The following is an 18687-nucleotide window of genomic DNA, read 5'->3' as shown; positions in this document are numbered from 1 at the left end:
GGAGTTTGCATGTTCTCCCCGTGCTGCGGTGGTTTCCTCTGGGTACTTTGGTTTCCTCCCCCAGTCCAAAGACATGCATGGTAGGCTGATTTGCATGTCTAAAGTGTCCATAGTGTATGAATGGGTGTGTAAGTGTGTATGTGATTGTGCCCTGCGATGGATTGGCACCCTGTCCAGGGTGTACCCTGCCTTGTGCCCGATGCTCTGGCTTTCCACCTGGAACATCTGCTTCAACCAAGGCTGTAGAAAACTCTCACATTGGTATATTGGGCCTTACAAATTTTGGCATCACATCAAGGATGTCACATACCAGCTTGAGCTGCCTAGAAACTGCAGACTCTACCCATCATTCCACTTGTCACATCTCAAACTTGCTATCCAAGGTCCCTTGGCTGAAGGGGTTTCTCCATCAACGCTACCAGATCCCCTAAAGTTCGAAGGACAGCATGCCTACTGAGACAAAGTCATTCTCAACTCTCAGTGCAGAGAAGGAAAATTTCAGTAACTGATCGACTGGGAGGACTACGGTCCCCACTAAAGGTGCTGGATCCCAGCTGACAACATCCTCAACCCACTCATGCCTGGCATCCCGAGAAACCTAAGACTCATCCCAGGGGATGACCTATAAGAAACTGCACTCCAGTAGCTCAAGCAGGGGTTTTGTCATGTCAACATCAAATTCGGCATCAAATGCATCTCCATTTATAAACATAGCCATCACAAACTCCAACTCCCAGCACACACATTCAAGTTCACCTGCTTACTGATTGCACACACCTGGACTCAGTTACCACCACACACTATTTAAGTGTGTTTTAAGATACCACTTATGTTGTTTAATATAACAATTATGATATTTGTAATACTACTGCATAGAGTATAATCACTTAAATTATCCGTTATAGGTTACATGTTTTTCTGTTTTTTAATATTGAATGTTTTACTCTTATTTTGCCATTTCTGAATTTACTGCTTGTCTTAGTCCTGAGTGGATCTTATACTTGGAACCCAAAGATTCAGTTTTAGAGAGATATCCATCTTCTAGAAGTTCTAGACTGTCTAATGCTGTCAACCATAAATATAAATATTTGTCTTGTGTAACTATATCTTCACTGATATGGAAAGTTACCACCAACAGTTAAAGACCTTTTTTTATTCTGTGTTCAGTTTATAAAATGACTGTTCAAAAGCATTAATATAATCATATGTTTATGTTTATTTGTATGTCTTAAAAAGGACATGTAAATATGTATAAAGTAGTTTTGAAAGGTCCTCACTTTTCTGACTCTCTTCAGAATGAAAATATTCCATATGACACTCAAAAGGGCAAATGTAAATCTATGTACAGGTGCATCTAAAAATTTTTTAGAAGGTCTTGGAAAAGTTCCACAATATTCTAAATTACTGGAAAAAATGAACTTTTCCACGATATTTTAAATTATGGGAAAAAAGGAAATGTTCTACAATATTCAATTTTTTTTAGATGCACCTGTAAGTCTATGTAAATCAATCAGTGAACTTTGATTAGACTGAGGAGCCTGGGACAGATTTGGCTGTGAGCTAGAATTCAAATCTGTGTAAAGTTGTGCCATGTTGCAGGTTGTTCTCTGCTGTCCACAATCTGATTTGCTGTGATTCGTCCTAGACAATATTGCAAGGGGTATTAGGGAAAGAGATTTGCTATGGATGCAGGCTTCAACAATGGGCACATAGAAGGTACTCAGTAGCATCCTTTTGAGCCCCAAAAGAATCCTGGAAAGCTGTCACAAGTCTAGCACAGTTGATTTAGTAGCTCAAAAACGGCACACTATCACAAACAGGGCCTGTGTGAAAGATATAGAAGGGGGTAAAATAAGGGATATAGGGGGTGGGGGGGTGGAGTTGTGAGGAACTGTGAGAATCTAGTCAAACTGGCCTGACCAGATCAGGTAAACAGAAGCAGAGCATGAGCAATAGAGCTCTTTTTTCTTTCGTTTTTTTCCTCACATGAAGTTTCAGCGCAATCTAAACTTCCATAATGATATAATTTCAACCCCCCAATAAAATAAATCAGGTTACATTAAGGATTTTATCATGCATCTTTTGTGATTTTCACGTTAAAAAAAACCCAAACAAACAAAAGTATAAATATATTTAATTGCTGCTAATTATGTAATGCACTTCATTGCAGTGTTTTGTAAATGTGTGAAGCGGAAGTTGAATGTATCGAGCTTGGAAGTGCAGGTGATGGGCGGAGAGAGGGAAGAGGTGGAGTGCACTTGGAGCTTTAGGACTGTGGTAACTCTGGTTAGCGAGAACTTCAGGTGGACTTTCTTGGGTTACCGTAGACTATTGGATCAGTTCCAGGATCCCAAAAACTATCTCTAAGGGAAATACTTGAGTAGGAATGCGACTTCAGAGCGAACCGTGCACTATTTCCTGCTGAAGATATCACACTAGGTTAATTTGATCCAGAGATACGATTTAGATTCAAAGGACAATCTGTGAGAAACGAGCTCGAAAGCGCGAACTGTGCGAAAGCACTGTAGTTAAACTTGTGACAAGTTATGGATATAGGCTAACACCTGCTATGTAGTACAAGGGAAAGAAGATTCCAAGAAGCAACTCGGACTTCCTGTTTATCCACCTGTAAGTAGTTACTTCTTGTTTGAAGGACTCACTAAGGGTCGAGGTTTCGTGCGTTTACGTCAGAGCGTCACTCTTGCGTGCTGTTCGCTCTTCCTGGAAACAAAAGCAACTCCATTCTTTCTATTATTCAAGATTAAATTAAATTGATTCATTCTGTCTACCCAAAACACCATAGTACTTTTATTAAACAGTACAATACAGGTTTGTGTGTATACGTATGCAGTTTTAGAAGTACCCTCTTAGTACAGTAACATGACTAAGTTAATACATTGAGTGTGCCATGATGAAAAAGAAGACAACAGAAGCCCTCATATAATTTGTAATAGTTTTAATGTTTATAGTATTGGTTTTAATGGAAACTGTAATGGTCCCAGTGGGTCTCTACCCATTTGTTGCCTTCTATTGGCAGCAGGTTATGATAATGGTTTTAATGGTTAGGTGATTGATTGTAATGGTATTTTTAGTGGAAACCATTTAAATCTCTGTGATGGATTCTGTAGTTTTTTCAGCAGGGTGTTTACTGTAGGTTTAAAATGGATTTGCTACTTATTAAATAATATGAAATACAATTTTCATGATAACGTGCTGTAAATGAAGTCATGTAGTCATGACTGATCTCTCATCTCATTAGTTTCTGCTGTTGTCATGGTAAAGTGATTACTGAGATTCATTTGATTGTTTATATGAAAGGATGGCCATCTTCTCTTATGTGTGTAAATGGTAATATGAGAACCATAATACACATACAACATGAGTCTAATTTTTGCTGGTTGGCCTTTGTCCTGTTTCACAAACATACACAAATGGTGCTTTTGACATTAATTTGTGTCTTGTTATAAGTCAAAACATAAATTATGAGGGGATTTGAATGACCAAGGTGTAGCTAGCATAATTATAACTAATTACTCACTAATTATTCCTTTATGAATTTACCACACCATCGTATCAACTTCCTTATAGATCTTGGAATAAGACGGAAGCCTGTAATGTGCAGTAAACACTATAAGACACACCTATGTTATCATGCACCTTCAGAAACAATCACCTCTGCATAAATGCTGCCTTTTATTTTCTGTACTAGGGCTGGGAAATATGACAAGATAATATTGCTATCATAATGCATTATGTTACAATATACTTTCTGAGACATTGCAGGTATTGGCTGTATTTTATAACAATTAGAAACTCTGACTGGAAGATTAGATATTAAAAATTTCTACTTTTTCGTGTGAAATAATTTCTGAAGTTTTGTTTACAAGTTTTTTTTTAAAGCAACACTGTTGTTTTGCTGATTTGTTTGCAAATCTTGTGCATGTGGTATATTGTAGATATCTACAAATATGGTGATTGATTCATAGATATATTGTGATGTAATATTTTTTGTCATATCACCCACCCTGCTCTATAACATAGACAACTATGTGCAAAGCTTTGCTGCACCTATGAGTGATCATGGATACTTAATCAACCTTAGGCTGAGAAACTGATTTGACATGTGCATTGTCTCTGTGAAACTCTGTTTTTTAGCTCATTATTTTTCTTTTTAGTGCTTTGGGTGTGGATTTCTGGGTGGATCCCAGGAGAATCGTACGTTGACAGACTCAGCTATTTTATGCATGTCTGAACTGGCCCCCCATGTCTTTTTACTCAGACATCTGCACATGCTAATTGATGCTTTAGTTGTGTATCATTTAATCATTCACTAAAGGTTATGTGTGAGGCCTCTGTGCTCTATCTGTCCTTCCAACAGAGGGACATTTGGGAATTAATGTAAGTAGTGTTGTTTAAAAAAAAAAAAAAAAACCCACACACTTTTTTTTTTAACACTTATCTTTATAGTTATAAAGATATTTAGTATTTACCTGTGAAAGAACTACATGCAGTCTTTTTTTCATTTTGTATGGTGATTATTCTATCACCTATGTAATTCTTGCAGTGTTTGTAACCAAAAAACTCATAGGCAGGTACAATGCATTAGGTGATCCAAATTATAGAAGAAAGAAACCTGAATAACAACTTCCATAAACAACCTTGTAGACATAGTGTCCATGCTTTTTGGTACTACATGTGCTCTTGTTGTTATGTTGTAATATTAATATATTACAATAATTATATTTCATAATAATCATACAGCATTGATACAATTTCAAGTATACACAGTATACAGTTACGTATGCTATTACTGACCATGTCTCCAGCTACTTCTGCTGCTCTTTATTTAGTAAATGAATTTTTGGTGGTCATTCAGTACATAATTACTTTTTCTGTATTTGTGACATCTTGCTGATCAGGTTTGATGAGTAGCCAGCCAGCTGCGTGATACTTGGTTGTTTCAGTTTTCCTCTGAATATTTAATGAAGCCGAGATCATTAGTATGGGTTATAAATGCTGGTGCTGTTACCTTTAGGGTATTTTGTCTAAAAGCTTTCTCTGTAAACATGTTATCTGCCTGTTTCCTGTCCCTTCTGTCCTCCTGTACCCTTTTTTTCCTCTTGCAATTATGCTTTCTTCTTTAGTTTGTTTTGAGTTGACAAATTGCAGTTATTATATTCACTTTATTATGTGCTCTTTAGAAAACAAATTTCTGTGCTCACATACATATAATTGTCTTAGTTAAATCTTTCAATGATTTATATATTAATTATATAATAGATTTATATTTCAGCTGTGCTAGTAGATTGGTTCATTAATGTCCCTAACCATAAAGGCAATTATTATTATTTTTTAAATGATGATGATTACTACTATTATTATTTTTTAGTAGTAGTAGTAGCCAGTATTTGGAAAATGTGAAGCACTGTACCCCCTTCCCAATTTGCTGTCTGTAGTTCATAAACTAAAATGTTTTGCTGGATGCCTGTGTGTTGTCCACAGCAACCCAGCATGGTTCTTCAATATAGTAACAGCAGACATAGAGAATAAGCCATGGCAAAACACTGCTTTCAGTGCTCTACCAAATTACAGAGGTCTTTTCTCTTGTTATTTCTATCTAGTTGCAATTAAATATCATGATGCCATTTAAATGTCCATGGGAACGAATGTGCTGAGATTTATGTCTGAGGTAAGCACTGAATTTTTCTACAGGCTGTATATAAATAGACCATTTGTTCTCATTGCTTCATATTACTCCAGACACAAGATGTAACTTGTTACTGTGAATCAACAGATTTTACAGAAAGTATCTTGCAAGGCACAGTATCAGTTTCACACAGTTCAAGTGTGACCATGAATCATATTTCTTGTCCCTATTGAATTGTGGTTGTTATTTTGTAACAGCAATATTCAATGAATTGTTCTATGTCTGTTTATAGATTAATATACCTCTTTCATAGGAGAATTACTTGTGCTGTAGCTTCTAACATTAATATTAAGAAAATTAAGTTTTAAGTCCACAAAATGAACAGTAAATTACGTTTAGGGTTGCACGGCATACAGGTACTACGCTAGTATCGCAATACTAAAGCCTCAAAATACCGCCGATGCCACTGTATTTTTTTAAATGGTAGTATCGTCAATACAGTAGTACCGTAAATAATGTTGTATGTGCGGCGGTTAATACTATTTTCGCTAAAACGACACATCCCACTGCTTTTGCAGAATACACAAAGGTTAGTGACATTTAATTTAACCTAAATTCTTTACCTTAATCTTTAGAGATTTCCGGTTTGTTACCAAGTGAGCTAACGTTATGCTAAAATCAGAGTTGGTACAAGGTGAAAACCTTAAAAAGCCATTTTTAGCCATTTTCTAACTAGTGGTGCTTAAAAAGTGCTTGAATTATAAAAATCAAAAAATACGAAATCGCTAAATAAAGTGTTTATTTTCGATAGAACATGTATACAATACTTTCACTCAACATATGATTCCCCGCTGCAGCCCCTCCCCCTCATCCTCCTGTCTGATGATTTTTGTCAAACGAGATCGCGGTTATAAAATCAGGATTTTGTAAGTGGCTTGGAAGTGACTGCTGGTTAACATGTAGTCTTAATGGGCCACGTTTCAGCCACTATTACATACACCGTTCCAAAACAGAAAAATATATTGGTTCTTTATTATTTATTTACTTACTTACTTACTTACTTACTTATTTATGGAATTTAAAATGGAGAAATAAAGAATATGTTTGAATGACATCTCTTGTATAGTGCTTGAAAACAAAAAAGAGTGCATAAAAATTCCTTAAGTCCTGGAATTTCATTATGAAGCATCTTTACAAACCCTGAAATGAACTGTATTTGCTGGTAAGCAAGCTAATGTTCCCAATTTTAAGATTTTTGTTGGAGTTCATTTCCAAATGTAATTATTTATTTCTAATGATGTGTTCAATCTTAGTACTCTGAGGACAATTTCCATTTGCCAACTGTATGATAGGTATTCATTCTCATTAATAACGTATTCAGAGGAAAATTTGGTTTGTCTGTTTTCATTTATATCTGTGTATTTCTGTAAATTTGGTTCATTTTGTAGATTTGAATTATGAATTAACACAATATTGCGTGGTATCGTGATACTGCTTGGTATCGTGAGATAAGTATAGTATCGTAAGATATGTTTATGGTATCGTGACAACCCTAATTACGTTCACAAAATTGTTTGTGTAACTCAGATAAGAGTTTTTATATTGTTTTACTGCAGAACTGAATGTAGGCTGTATGCATTTGGGTGCATTTGTTTTGGGCCTTAAATATTATATATAGTCCCATTGGGTTAAAAGTCTTGAGGAATTTTTTTTATATAAATGATTGAGCACTCTTACATCAGTATTTAAATATAAGTTTGTTTAAAAACCTAACTTTCACCATTCAGATTACCTGCTGTGCTGAACAGCCATGAAATTATGATGGATCCAGACACTCGGATGCTGTACCAGCTTTTGGCAGAAGTGCAGCTGGAGCGATTTTTCCAGAAGATCCGCGATGAACTCAATGTGACGCGTATTGAACACCTGGATTTCGTAAAGGACACAGATTTGGAACAGATAGGCATCAAGAAACCAGGTTTTTATCCGATATGCTCTGTATTTTCTTTAACACATTATTTCCATAGACAATATGAGGAATATTTTTGAATAGGTTTTTAAAGCTGTATTTATACAAAACTGATGTTGTGTGAACAGGACAAAGACGATTATGGGAAGCAGTCAAGCGTTACAAAATGAATATGCGGCCACGGTCGTGGATGGGCAAGGTAAAGTTTGGAAACTTTGTCATGTATTCTCAACAATCATGTTATGAAATTTATCCAGACAATCTGTCAATCGTCCCATAACAGGTCTTTACTGGCCGTGGACCAGAAGGAGGTGACCAGTCAAGTGGTGGTGTACCTGGTCCAGGGACAGACATAGTACGACCACTTACCTGCCTTATCCAGGACAGTGAGCTGGTGTTTGGGGACAAGCTTGGCTCAGGCTCCTTTGGTGTGGTGAAGAAGGCAGAATGGCATACGCCTACTGGACGAGTGGTGGGTTTGCTTGTTCTTGCTGAAAGTTGTTTACATTAATGTCTTAATGTAACCGCTTACCCTTACTTACTGTGTATTCACAATAGCAAGTGACAAGTTGCTCATGTTGCTGGCAATTTGTCACTTGTGGGCATGTGTAGAGACCACTGTGTTCTGATATGAAATAGTAATAAAATATAGTAGTAAAACACATTATATTGTCGTTTAAACAAAAATCTAAAAACATTTATTACATTGTAGGAAAATACAAACTATGGCTTTTCTTTCATTTTTAAGCACCAAGTGTGATTCATTACAGACTTTATAGAGGTAGGAACTATAGTTGTGACAGTATAATTTTGGGGGGGACAAAAGACAATCTCTGCTGTAGGATTGGTCCAAGGAATTCAGTAGTATAGATTGTTTTTATCACTTTACCACATGCCTAACTTACATATAAGGGGCGACTGTGGCTCAGGTGGTAGAGCGGGTTGTCCACTAATCGTAGGGTTGGTGGTTCGATTCCCGTAGTGTCCTTGGGCAAGACACTGAACCCCAAGTTGCTCCCGATGTGTGATTGGGTGTAAAGCACTTTGTAGAATCACTAAGGTTAAAAATTGCTATATAAGTGCGGACCATTTACCATATATAATTGAGGAAATCTCAATTAAGATGTTGCTTGTCACTCTGTTACATCGCAGCATCAGTACACCCTTCTACTCCTGCACAATCACATAGAAAATAAATAGTTTTCTAGTCTGTACAGGATTTCACAGAGTTTTTTTGTGATTGTTGTTGAGACCTTTTAGCTGTACACATGTTCGATGTACATGAATTGAAGAGGGCTTTGACTGAATGCACGTTGTGATGTCACATGACGCGGCTTGGCCCAAATATGTGAAAATCTGTGGTAATTTTGAAAAATTGTAAGCTCCTCTAAATATTGCTGAGGTTGCTTGATTTTGTGTTAATTTCTGTGATCACAAAATCGTGAAATTAAAACAAAATCTAAGATAAAACAAAGGCATCCAGAGTAAACACAAAATACAGTTTTTAAATGATAAGGTTTTTTCTGAAGCAAAAATGTTATCCAATACCAACTGGGCCTGTGTGAAAATGTATTTGCCCCATAGATATTAATTCCCCAAATCTATGAAACTGCATTCGTTCAGCTGGACAAGACACAACCAGGCCTGATTACTGCAAACCCTGTTCAATCAAACCAACACTTAAATAGAACTTTTTCAACAGCATGAAGTTGGTTAAAAGGTCTTACCCAGTAACACACTATTCCAAAATTGAAAGAAATTCCAGAAATGATGAGGAGGAAGGTGATTGAAATACATCAGTCTGGTAAGGGTTACAAAGCTGTTTCAAAGGCTCTGGGACTCCAAAAAACCACAGTGAGAGCCCTTATCTCCAAATGGAAAAACTCAGCACAGTAGTGAACCTTCCCAGAAATGGCCAACCTTCCAAAATTCCTCCAAGAGCACAGCAACGACTCATCCAGGAAGTTACAAAAGAACCATCTCAAAGGACCTACAGGCCTCTCTTGCATCAATAAAGGTCACTGTTCATGCAAAAATGGCATCCATTTTGTGACTGGCGAGGTGAAAACCACTGCTAACCCAGAAGAACATTAAGGCTTGTCTGAATTTTACCAAAACACACCCTGATGATCCTCAGTCCTTTTGGGAGAATGTTCTGTGGACTGATGAGAAGAAAGTGGAACTGTTTGGGAGACAGGGGTCCTGTTACATCTGTCATAAACCAAACACAGAATTCCACAAAAAGAACATCATACCTATGGTCAAGCATGGTGGTGGAAGTGTGATGGTGTGGGGATCCTTTGCTTTGCAGGGCCTGGGCAAGTTGCAATAATTGAGGGAAACATGAATTCTGCTCTCTATCAGAAAATCCTAAAGGAGAATGTCTGGACTTCAGTCCATAAGTTGAAACTCAAGCACAACTGGATTATGCAGCAAGACAATGATCCAAAGCATAGGAGTAAGTCCTAGTTCTAGAAGTAAGTGAAAACTGATCTCTAGTTATCGGAGGCATTTGGTTGCAGTTATTGTAACTTGTTTTTTTTTTGCTTCAATAAAAAAAGGAAATTAATGAAATCTGTTTTCTGTATCTTTTTATTTTTAAATTACTCACAGTCACTAGAAACTTTGGCAAGTATGAAGTTGCACAAATGTAAAATTCTTTTAGCATCCACTCACCATGGGGAAAACCAAAAACTTTCAACATAAGAGACGGGTGGTTGTTGACAAGTCTGGTTATGAATATAACAATACATGCAGTAATCTATTAATTTCATTCTGAATTAAAGAGGGCAGGTGACAATTGATATGCCCAAACTACTTACTATCTATCTGTCTATCTGTCTGTCTGTCCATCCATCCATATAGTGTTTTTCATGAGTCTCTGTCTTCAAGTCCAAGTCAAGTCTCGAGTCAGTCATTCACGAGTCCAAGGCAAGTCGCAAATCGTTTTTTTTGCGACTTAAGTGTGACTCGAGTCCAAGTTGCAGACTTGAGTTTCCATCTCTGATCTATATGTATTCTGCATGGACAAGTGGGTCTGAAACCTCTAAATTCACCTTTGGGTGTGTGTGTGAACTTTTCATCTCAAAGTAGTAGCCCTGTAATGCTATACCTAAAACAACACCTTTTTTTTTTTACAGCCTAAACCTTTGTTGTGGATTTGTGGAAGAGCTGAAATTTGAGCCATATGTAACCAACAATCTCTATTTTATTCTAAATATGGATTCATATGCCAGTGTCATTTTAAATGGGAACATATGGGGGTTAACGCCTAACTAAACATAATAAAACACAATAAAACACTTCTGCTTTCTCTTTCGGCTCTCACTTAACCATCTTAACTTCTTGCTCGTAGCTTCCTGTAGCAGTGAAGACTCTCAGGACCAGTATGTCCAGGGAGGCAGACCTAGTAACAGACTTTCTGCAGGAGGTTACTACCATGCAGTCTCTGGACCATCCCAATATTATCCGTCTCTATGGTGTGGTCCTCACCCAGCCTCTAAAGATGGTAAGTTGTGGTTCCCTGGTGCTCTACTGTAAATGTTAATCACTTAGTAGGCAGTTTTTTAAGTGTATTATGGAGTTTTCAAAGCTTTAATATAAGGAAGATGTTTATTCTTTAAAGGAACCTAAGATCATGTTGAAATGGCTCATCAGTTTGTTTAATACTAAGGTTTTCCATAGCAATGAATATTGCTACCTGATGAAGCCCTAAAAACTCCATGTCCTCATCCAATTTTTGAATTATTTACTTCAGGTGACAGAGCTGGCTCCTTTGGGTTCTCTGTATGACATGGTCCAAATGCGGCGAGGCATTTACCCGCTGGCTCGTCTCTGGCTCTTCAGCACCCAAATTGCTGCAGGAATGGAGTATTTGGAGTCACGTCATTTCATTCACAGAGATCTGGCAGCCCGGAATGTGCTTCTGGCCTCCAAAGACCTGGTGAAGATTGGCGACTTTGGCCTTATGAGGGGCCTGGGTCGTGACAAAGACCACTATATCATGGGAGCCCACAGACGCATCCCTTTCGCTTGGTGAGGGGTTAACGATTCTTTTTGGTAAAACATTTTGTTACTGTTGATAACCACAACCTATCTAAAAAATAAAATAAAAAAAAGCTAAATTCCAGAATCGGATAGGGGTTCTGTAATTTTTTGGTGCTTTTTTAAAATTTTATTTTTGCTTTTTCTTTGGTACAAGAATACTGAAAAACAAAGAATAAAAGAAAGAAAAACAGATAAATAAACAAAACTAGACAAGCCTAGTTTTGCCGGACCACCATTGACAGAATGGTATTTGTCACACAAGTGTAAATGGCATTTCAACAAAGGCAAGGCAGTCATTTATGTAGGGGCTAAAAGGTATCCTTCTTATTAAATGTCTGAGATTTTAGAGTTTTGGGCAATGTCCTATGTTTCAAAAGAGAGGCAGTGGCATTGTTAGATAGCTAGTTATGCACAGAACATGTATTCCTGTAAATAAATAACATAACTGTTGAAATATATATCGTAGCTACCACCGCACTCATGCCACAGTACATCCTCACACCCCTTCAGTACATATAGGTTATTTGCTACAATAATATTTCAAGCATGGACACACACCCTTACAGTATGTAATGATACAACTTTAGCAAACCTACCTCTACTCTCAGCAACTAACCGTAAATGATGCAGAAGTTGGCTACTAGCGAACAAACTCTGAATCAGATACATAAGAATCATTAACTGCTTGCTAGTTCTCTAAATGGAAATGTTACTAACATTAGATTGCTAACCAGCTAAGCAAAGCACATGCATTCACGTAAGTTAACAACATAACTGTTGAGAAAAATACGGCTAGAATGCAGCTACAAACAAATTCATTCCACAGTACATCCTCGCACAACTTTATTTACATAAGTTATTAACTTTAATAATATTTGAAGCAAGGACACACCCTTACATGAAATAACAACTTTAGCTATCCTATCTCCCTCTCTGCAGCCATCGCAAAATGAGTTGGGCTAGTTTGTGAAATGCAACAGATGCATGTATATCAGAGAATGTCCCTGGTATTGCACATTGCATGTTACAACAAGCTAGATTGAAATTTAGCTGCCTAGACTAATTGTGCATGTGCGTTTCAACAATGGAATTTGTTGTCAGTAGGCTAGCCAGCTAGGCAGTATTGCAAAAACATATGGACAAATGTGTACACTTTTTATAATTATTCTCAATTAAGTAGCTTCCTACATCTTACATCAATGAAACAGAGTCATGCCACTTTAAAGACAGTGTTATAGAATGGGTTGTTATATATTATATATTGTATATAGTATCTGGGTTGATATACCTAATATGGAGCATTTTAAAAAAAATAGCTGTGAATAAAATCCATTTCTCCCAATGTTTATCATAAATGTCAGTTTCGATCTATAACTGGATATATAAATATATAAATAAGCTATATATTGTGAACCCTTTAAAAATTTCTAGATATCTGAATAAATATGACTCAAAACATCATTAGATTTTCACACAAGTCTTAAAAGTAGACAAACAGATCCCAATTAAACAAATGAGACAAAAATATTATAATTGGGCATTTATTTATTGAGGAAATGTATCTAATATTACATATTTGTGAGTAGCAAAAGTATGTGAACCTCTATGATTAGTTAATTTGAAGGTGAAATTAAAGTCATGTGTTTTTCAATCAATGGGATGACAATCAGGTGTGAGTGAGTGCCCTGTTTTATTTAAATAACAGGGATCTATCAAAGTCTGATCTTTACAACACATGTTTGTGGAAGTCTATCATGACATGAACAAAGGAGATTTCCAAGGACCTCAGAAAAAGAGTTGTGGATGCTCATCGGGCTGGAAAAGTTTACAAAACTATCTCTAAAGAGTTTGGACTCCACCAATTCACAGTCAGACAGATTGTGTACAAATGGAGGAAATTCAAGACCATTATTACCCTCCCTAGGAGTGGCCGACCAACAAGCGTGGTCACAAAAGAACCCAGGGTAACATCTAAGCAACTAAAGGTCTCTCTCACATTGGCTAATGTTAATGTTCATGAGTCCACCATCAGGAGAACACTGAACAACAATGGTGTGCATGGCAGGGTTGCAAGGAGAAAGCCACTGCTCTCCAAAAAGAACATTGCTGCCCCTCTGCAGTTTGCTAAAGATCATGTGGACAAGCCAGAAGGCTATTGGAAAAATGTTTTGTGGATAGATGAGACCAAAATACAATTGTTGGTTTAAATGACAAGTGATATGTTTGGAGAATGGAAAATGCTACATTCCAGCATAAGAATCTTTTCCCATCTGTGAAACATGGTGGTGGTAGTATCATAGTTTGGGCCTGTTTTGCTGCATCTGGGCCAGAACGGCTTACCATCATTGATGTAACAATGAATTCTGAATTATACCCGCGACTTCTAAAGGAAAATGTCACGACATCTGTCCATGAACAGAATTTCAAGTGAAAGTGGGTCATGCAGCAAGACAGCGACCCTAAGCACACAAGTCATTCTACCAAAGAATGGTTAAAGAAGAATAAAGTTAATCTTTTGGAATGGCCAAGTCAAAGTCCTGACTTTAATCCAATAGACATGTTGTGGAAGGACCTGAAGCAAACAGTTCATGTGAGGAAACCCACCAACATCCCAGAGTTGAAGCTGTTCTATACTGAGGAATGGGCTAAAAGTCCTCCAAGCCGATGTGCAGGACTGATCAACAGTTACTAAAAATGTTCAGTTGCCGTTATTGCTGCACAAGAGGGTCACACCAGAAACTGAAAGCAAAGGTTCACATACTTTTGCCACTCACAGATATGTAATATTGGATAATTTTCCTCAATAAGTAAATGACCAAGAATATTATTTTTTGTCTCTTTTATTTAATTGGGTTCTGTTTATCTACTTTTAGGAATGTGTGTGAATCTGATTATGTTTTAGGTCATATTTATGCAGAAATATAGAAAGTTCTAAAGGGTTCACAAACTTTCAAGCACCACTGTACATAAATAAGCTATTTATATGGATATATAAATAAGCCTTTCCATTTGACATATTTCATGTATAATTTCAAACCAATGGGATGTTGTAGAACTCTCCTACAGCCCTTTTTGAGTAATATCTCTTCTGCCCACTACTAGTTCTACTACTACTGTTCTGTGAGTTAGTGTGTTTTTTGTGGAATTTTGCCAGAATCAATCTCTCTCTCTCTCTCACACACTCACTCTCTCTCTCTCTCTCTCTCTCTCTCTCTCTCTCTCTCTCTCTCTGTCTGTCTGTCTGTCTGTCTGTAGGTGTGCTCCTGAGAGTTTGCGTGTGGGGTTTTTCTCACATGCCTCAGATGTTTGGATGTATGGGGTTACACTGTGGGAGATGTTTACTTACTGTGAGGAGCCCTGGTTTGGGTTGTCTGGAAGACAGGTTTGTCTGTATGGATGCAAAATGTTATTTGTAACATTTGTAATTTCACACTAAATTTAGGCTATTGAAGCAGCTAACCTGTCACAGTGCTATCACATCTGAAAGACGAGTGCTATTGGGTGCTGTGATTTAATGGCAGTGTAATGCAGGCAACTCACGAAACTTCACAGAAAACCTGTTTTGTTCACAATGGTCACTAAAAAACATGCTTTGTTCCATGTGCAGATCCTGTTTCGTATAGAGCGGGAGGGAGATCGCTTGCCAAAGCCTCCTGACTGTCCTCAAGAGCTCTACAGTGTGATGCGGAAATGCTGGGCCTGCAATCCAACAGATCGGCCCACATTTGCTGAGCTCACCACTTTGGTGGCTGAGGTTAGTCCCCAAAGAACACCAAAGCTGTGTATGAATTTGCACATGTTGAGCATACACCATTGTTCATGACATGTATTTTATAAGCAGAGTAAAAGGGTGCAATTATGGTTTCATTTCAAAAGACTGGTTGGTTCATGTACTCAGAATAATATGCTTTGATTTGTTTGAATGAAATGTTGATTTCCTGTATAATGCTCTTACATGCTTTTACTTCTCTTCTTTATGTGTCCAGGCTCAGCCTATGGAAGTGCGTGCAGTACGGGATTTTGCAGAGGCCAGAAAGCTACCTCTACAGGTCAATGATACAGTGACTGTCATAGACCATGGGTAAGAAAAGGGAGGAGACCAAGAAAATGGGCTAGAAATGGGAGAGATTAACTTACTTCAGCCCTTTGAGCCAGCATTTTTTCCCTTTAAGCTCTTTGCAAAGACCTCTTTGCAACAGAGGGCAAGCTAAAGCTTTTCTCACAGTTAATGCTTGACAGGAGCAAGACTGAATTTCAAATTTATTCTGTTTCTGACTAAGGAGGAAAAGGGGCTTTGATTTAATGCTTGTGTGTGGAACTGTAAGTCAAAGTGTGCATATAGAAGGATGAACGTAGATAGACTGGATAGTCTATTCACCACACTCCATTCTCTGCCTAGGCTGGATTTGTGTGAGTGGAAGGGTCAAAACCAGAGGACACTGTGTATTGGTTGGTTTCCTCCAACACTGACTGCTTCCTTAGTTCCTTCAACGGGACCACTCAGTCCTAATTCTGGAGCTGGTTTAATTTCTCCACCAATCAGAGGAAGCTTACAGCATGCTGGACATGGAGACATCAATCCAGAACGTAGCTGGGGAACCCCAGAACGACTTGACGAGTGAGTGATGCTGTTTTATTACTTTTACCTACATAACATTGAATTCTAGGTAATCTGATTGGTTGTGCTTGCAGTGCAATTTGTATCACTCTGTTATGGTGGTTCACATTTGAGTAATGAGTATATGTGATAATTTCAGCCCTGGAAACTGGAGAACTCCTTTGTTGAGGGAGAACCAAGAATCCAATCTAAAGAAAATGGCAGGTTAGAACAAGGATACAGTATGTTCACAGATGCTGCCACCAGACATATGATGCCTTTTTATTCCATTCTAATATTATTCAGTACCTGATCGTACCTCCGAATTTTCTCTAGGAATGTCCCGCAGTCTAGAATCTGTCCTGGGCCTCCCTCAAAACAACGGTCAAGGTGATAATGGTAACTTTGTTCAGCGAGCTAACGAACGAAAACACATCTCAGCTGCCCATGTTAAGGACCCTCGCAGGTTCAGTGATGCAAGTGGCGTCATCCCTCCTCCACGGCCACCACCACCCAACCCTAAACGCTTAAGGAATCATAACATGAATTTTGATTGGCGATTTGCAGGAAATCCAGCCACTGCTTCTCGGTTTCTTGCTCCTTCTCATCCAAATATGCAGTTCCAACCACAGCAGCAGACTAGAGGTGTTACCAACCTAACTAAGATGGCCCATCTGGCCAAATCAAGCCCCCAGATAGATAGTGACACAGATAAGGAGAAAGAAAGAGAGAGAGAAGGAGATCGAGAGAAAGTACGGGAAAGGTACCCACCACAACAGATCCAGGTAGATAAGGAGACCCTCATAGCACAGGTTTGGACATTTTCTGTCTTTCTTTTTTTATTTATTTTTAAAATTTTAAATAAGATTATAAATATTGCTTTTCACAAAGGTCATATTTTATGTTACACTATAATATACAATGTTGCAAATACAAAATCTGAACAAACCACCAAAAATGTATTGTATTATTTAATTTAATTTGCTTGCAAATATGACTGTTTTGTGACTACACAGGTTCAGACAATGGTACATGGAGTAACTATTGAGGAAGTTCAGAAAGCCCTACAACGCAATGACTGGAATCCATTGAGGGCAGAGCAACAGCTGAAGGTAAGGATGTTCTTTTTTGGCTTTTTAAATATATTACAAATTCATATAGCTTTCACTCATCCACTCCTGTGCTCCATTCAGGCAGAGCAGCTTTACCACATGAACCAATGCTCACGAGAGGACTGCCATAAAATACTAGCTCGCTACAATTGGGACCTGCAGATGGCCAGCCGTTTCGTTATCCGCATGGCTACTGAGAGACGCAGTGACAGACCATAGGAACAAGATAATATATTTCAGTCAGGCATCTCAGTTAAGAGACACTCTATGAGCTACATTTCAGGATTCAAGGAGCCTGTGCAAAACAGCGAAAGGGTAGCGTCACTGAACTGCCTTACTGACCCCTGCGGTGATATTCTCTCTTTGTGGTTGGATTATTCCCACCTGTTTGGGAGTCATAGTCTAAAACAACACTGGTTTCAGGCATAGAAGCTTCAGAACTAGTAACACAGTTTTGGAAATCTGTTAGTCAGTCCCATTTTTGGACCAAAAAGTGCAACATGCAGGAACAGGATTTCTGATTCATTACCCTATGGAAATAAGACAAGGTTCTTTGCTATACACCTTGCTATATGAGCAAACAGACAGCAATTAGTCCTACTCTATTACCTGTTTCAAAGTGGCTGATTTCAGTCACATTTTGTGGAAGATGAGTCCTCGGAGTTAAAACTTGTACCTACTTGAATCATAAGCCAATGCCATTCTTACAGGTATGTACTGTAGCAACTCAGCATTGCCCCCTACCTGCTGAATGAACGAGTCAGGCACCTTTATTAAACCTATAAAGCACTACCTAAAGTATGTTGAATCAGCACTCATACTAAAAATGAAGGATTTTCTTTCAAATGTTTAACTTCAGTATAATTCATGCAAAAGAAATGTGGGGGAGAGGGAGGAGCAGAAACTGTGGACTCTTTATAATTTTAGATATAGAAAATGTATTTCATTTAACTGCTTTTTTTAAAAAAATATATGGGATAGTTTCATAGAAAAAGATTGCCAAGTGTGTAGATCTGAATCTATGTTAAATTAAAACATACTTATATGAATATACTTCAATGCCAAAAGTAGACAGAACGGTATGTCATCAATTCTGGCTCCTTATATCATTTGCCATGCAATTCTCTCTTCTTTGTAATGTTGTAATGCTTTTCACACTTCCTGGTTGCAAAGTGTTGCATTCAAACTTGAATAACTATCAGTACAGAAAATATAGGAGTATGTTCCAGTGACTTTCATATTGCAAAATATTAAAATATATAACCTGATAATCAGATTTCAATGAAAAACATGAGAACGCAGGTAGATCAACCAC

General features: G+C 37.7%; 1 protein-coding gene across 1 annotated transcript; it reads left to right on the top strand.

Moving 5' to 3' along the window:
* The first annotated feature begins 2217 nt into the window (after positions 1–2217).
* On the top strand, positions 2218–17865 carry tnk1 (tyrosine kinase, non-receptor, 1). The gene is made up of 14 exons (XM_053629031.1): positions 2218–2628; positions 7435–7625; positions 7745–7815; positions 7900–8088; positions 10972–11124; positions 11374–11651; positions 14919–15045; positions 15271–15417; positions 15650–15744; positions 16063–16281; positions 16421–16485; positions 16597–17072; positions 17277–17372; positions 17454–17865. Exons 2-14 carry the CDS (start codon positions 7466–7468, stop codon positions 17589–17591), a joined length of 2214 nt encoding a protein of 737 aa, XP_053485006.1. The 5' UTR covers positions 2218–2628; positions 7435–7465; the 3' UTR covers positions 17592–17865.
* The last annotated feature ends 822 nt before the right edge of the window (positions 17866–18687 follow it).

Source organism: Ictalurus furcatus, chromosome 7 (assembly GCF_023375685.1).
Source record: "Ictalurus furcatus strain D&B chromosome 7, Billie_1.0, whole genome shotgun sequence".
NCBI classification, from domain to species: domain Eukaryota; kingdom Metazoa; phylum Chordata; class Actinopteri; order Siluriformes; family Ictaluridae; genus Ictalurus; species Ictalurus furcatus.
This window is presented reverse-complemented; position numbering and strand designations above follow the sequence as displayed.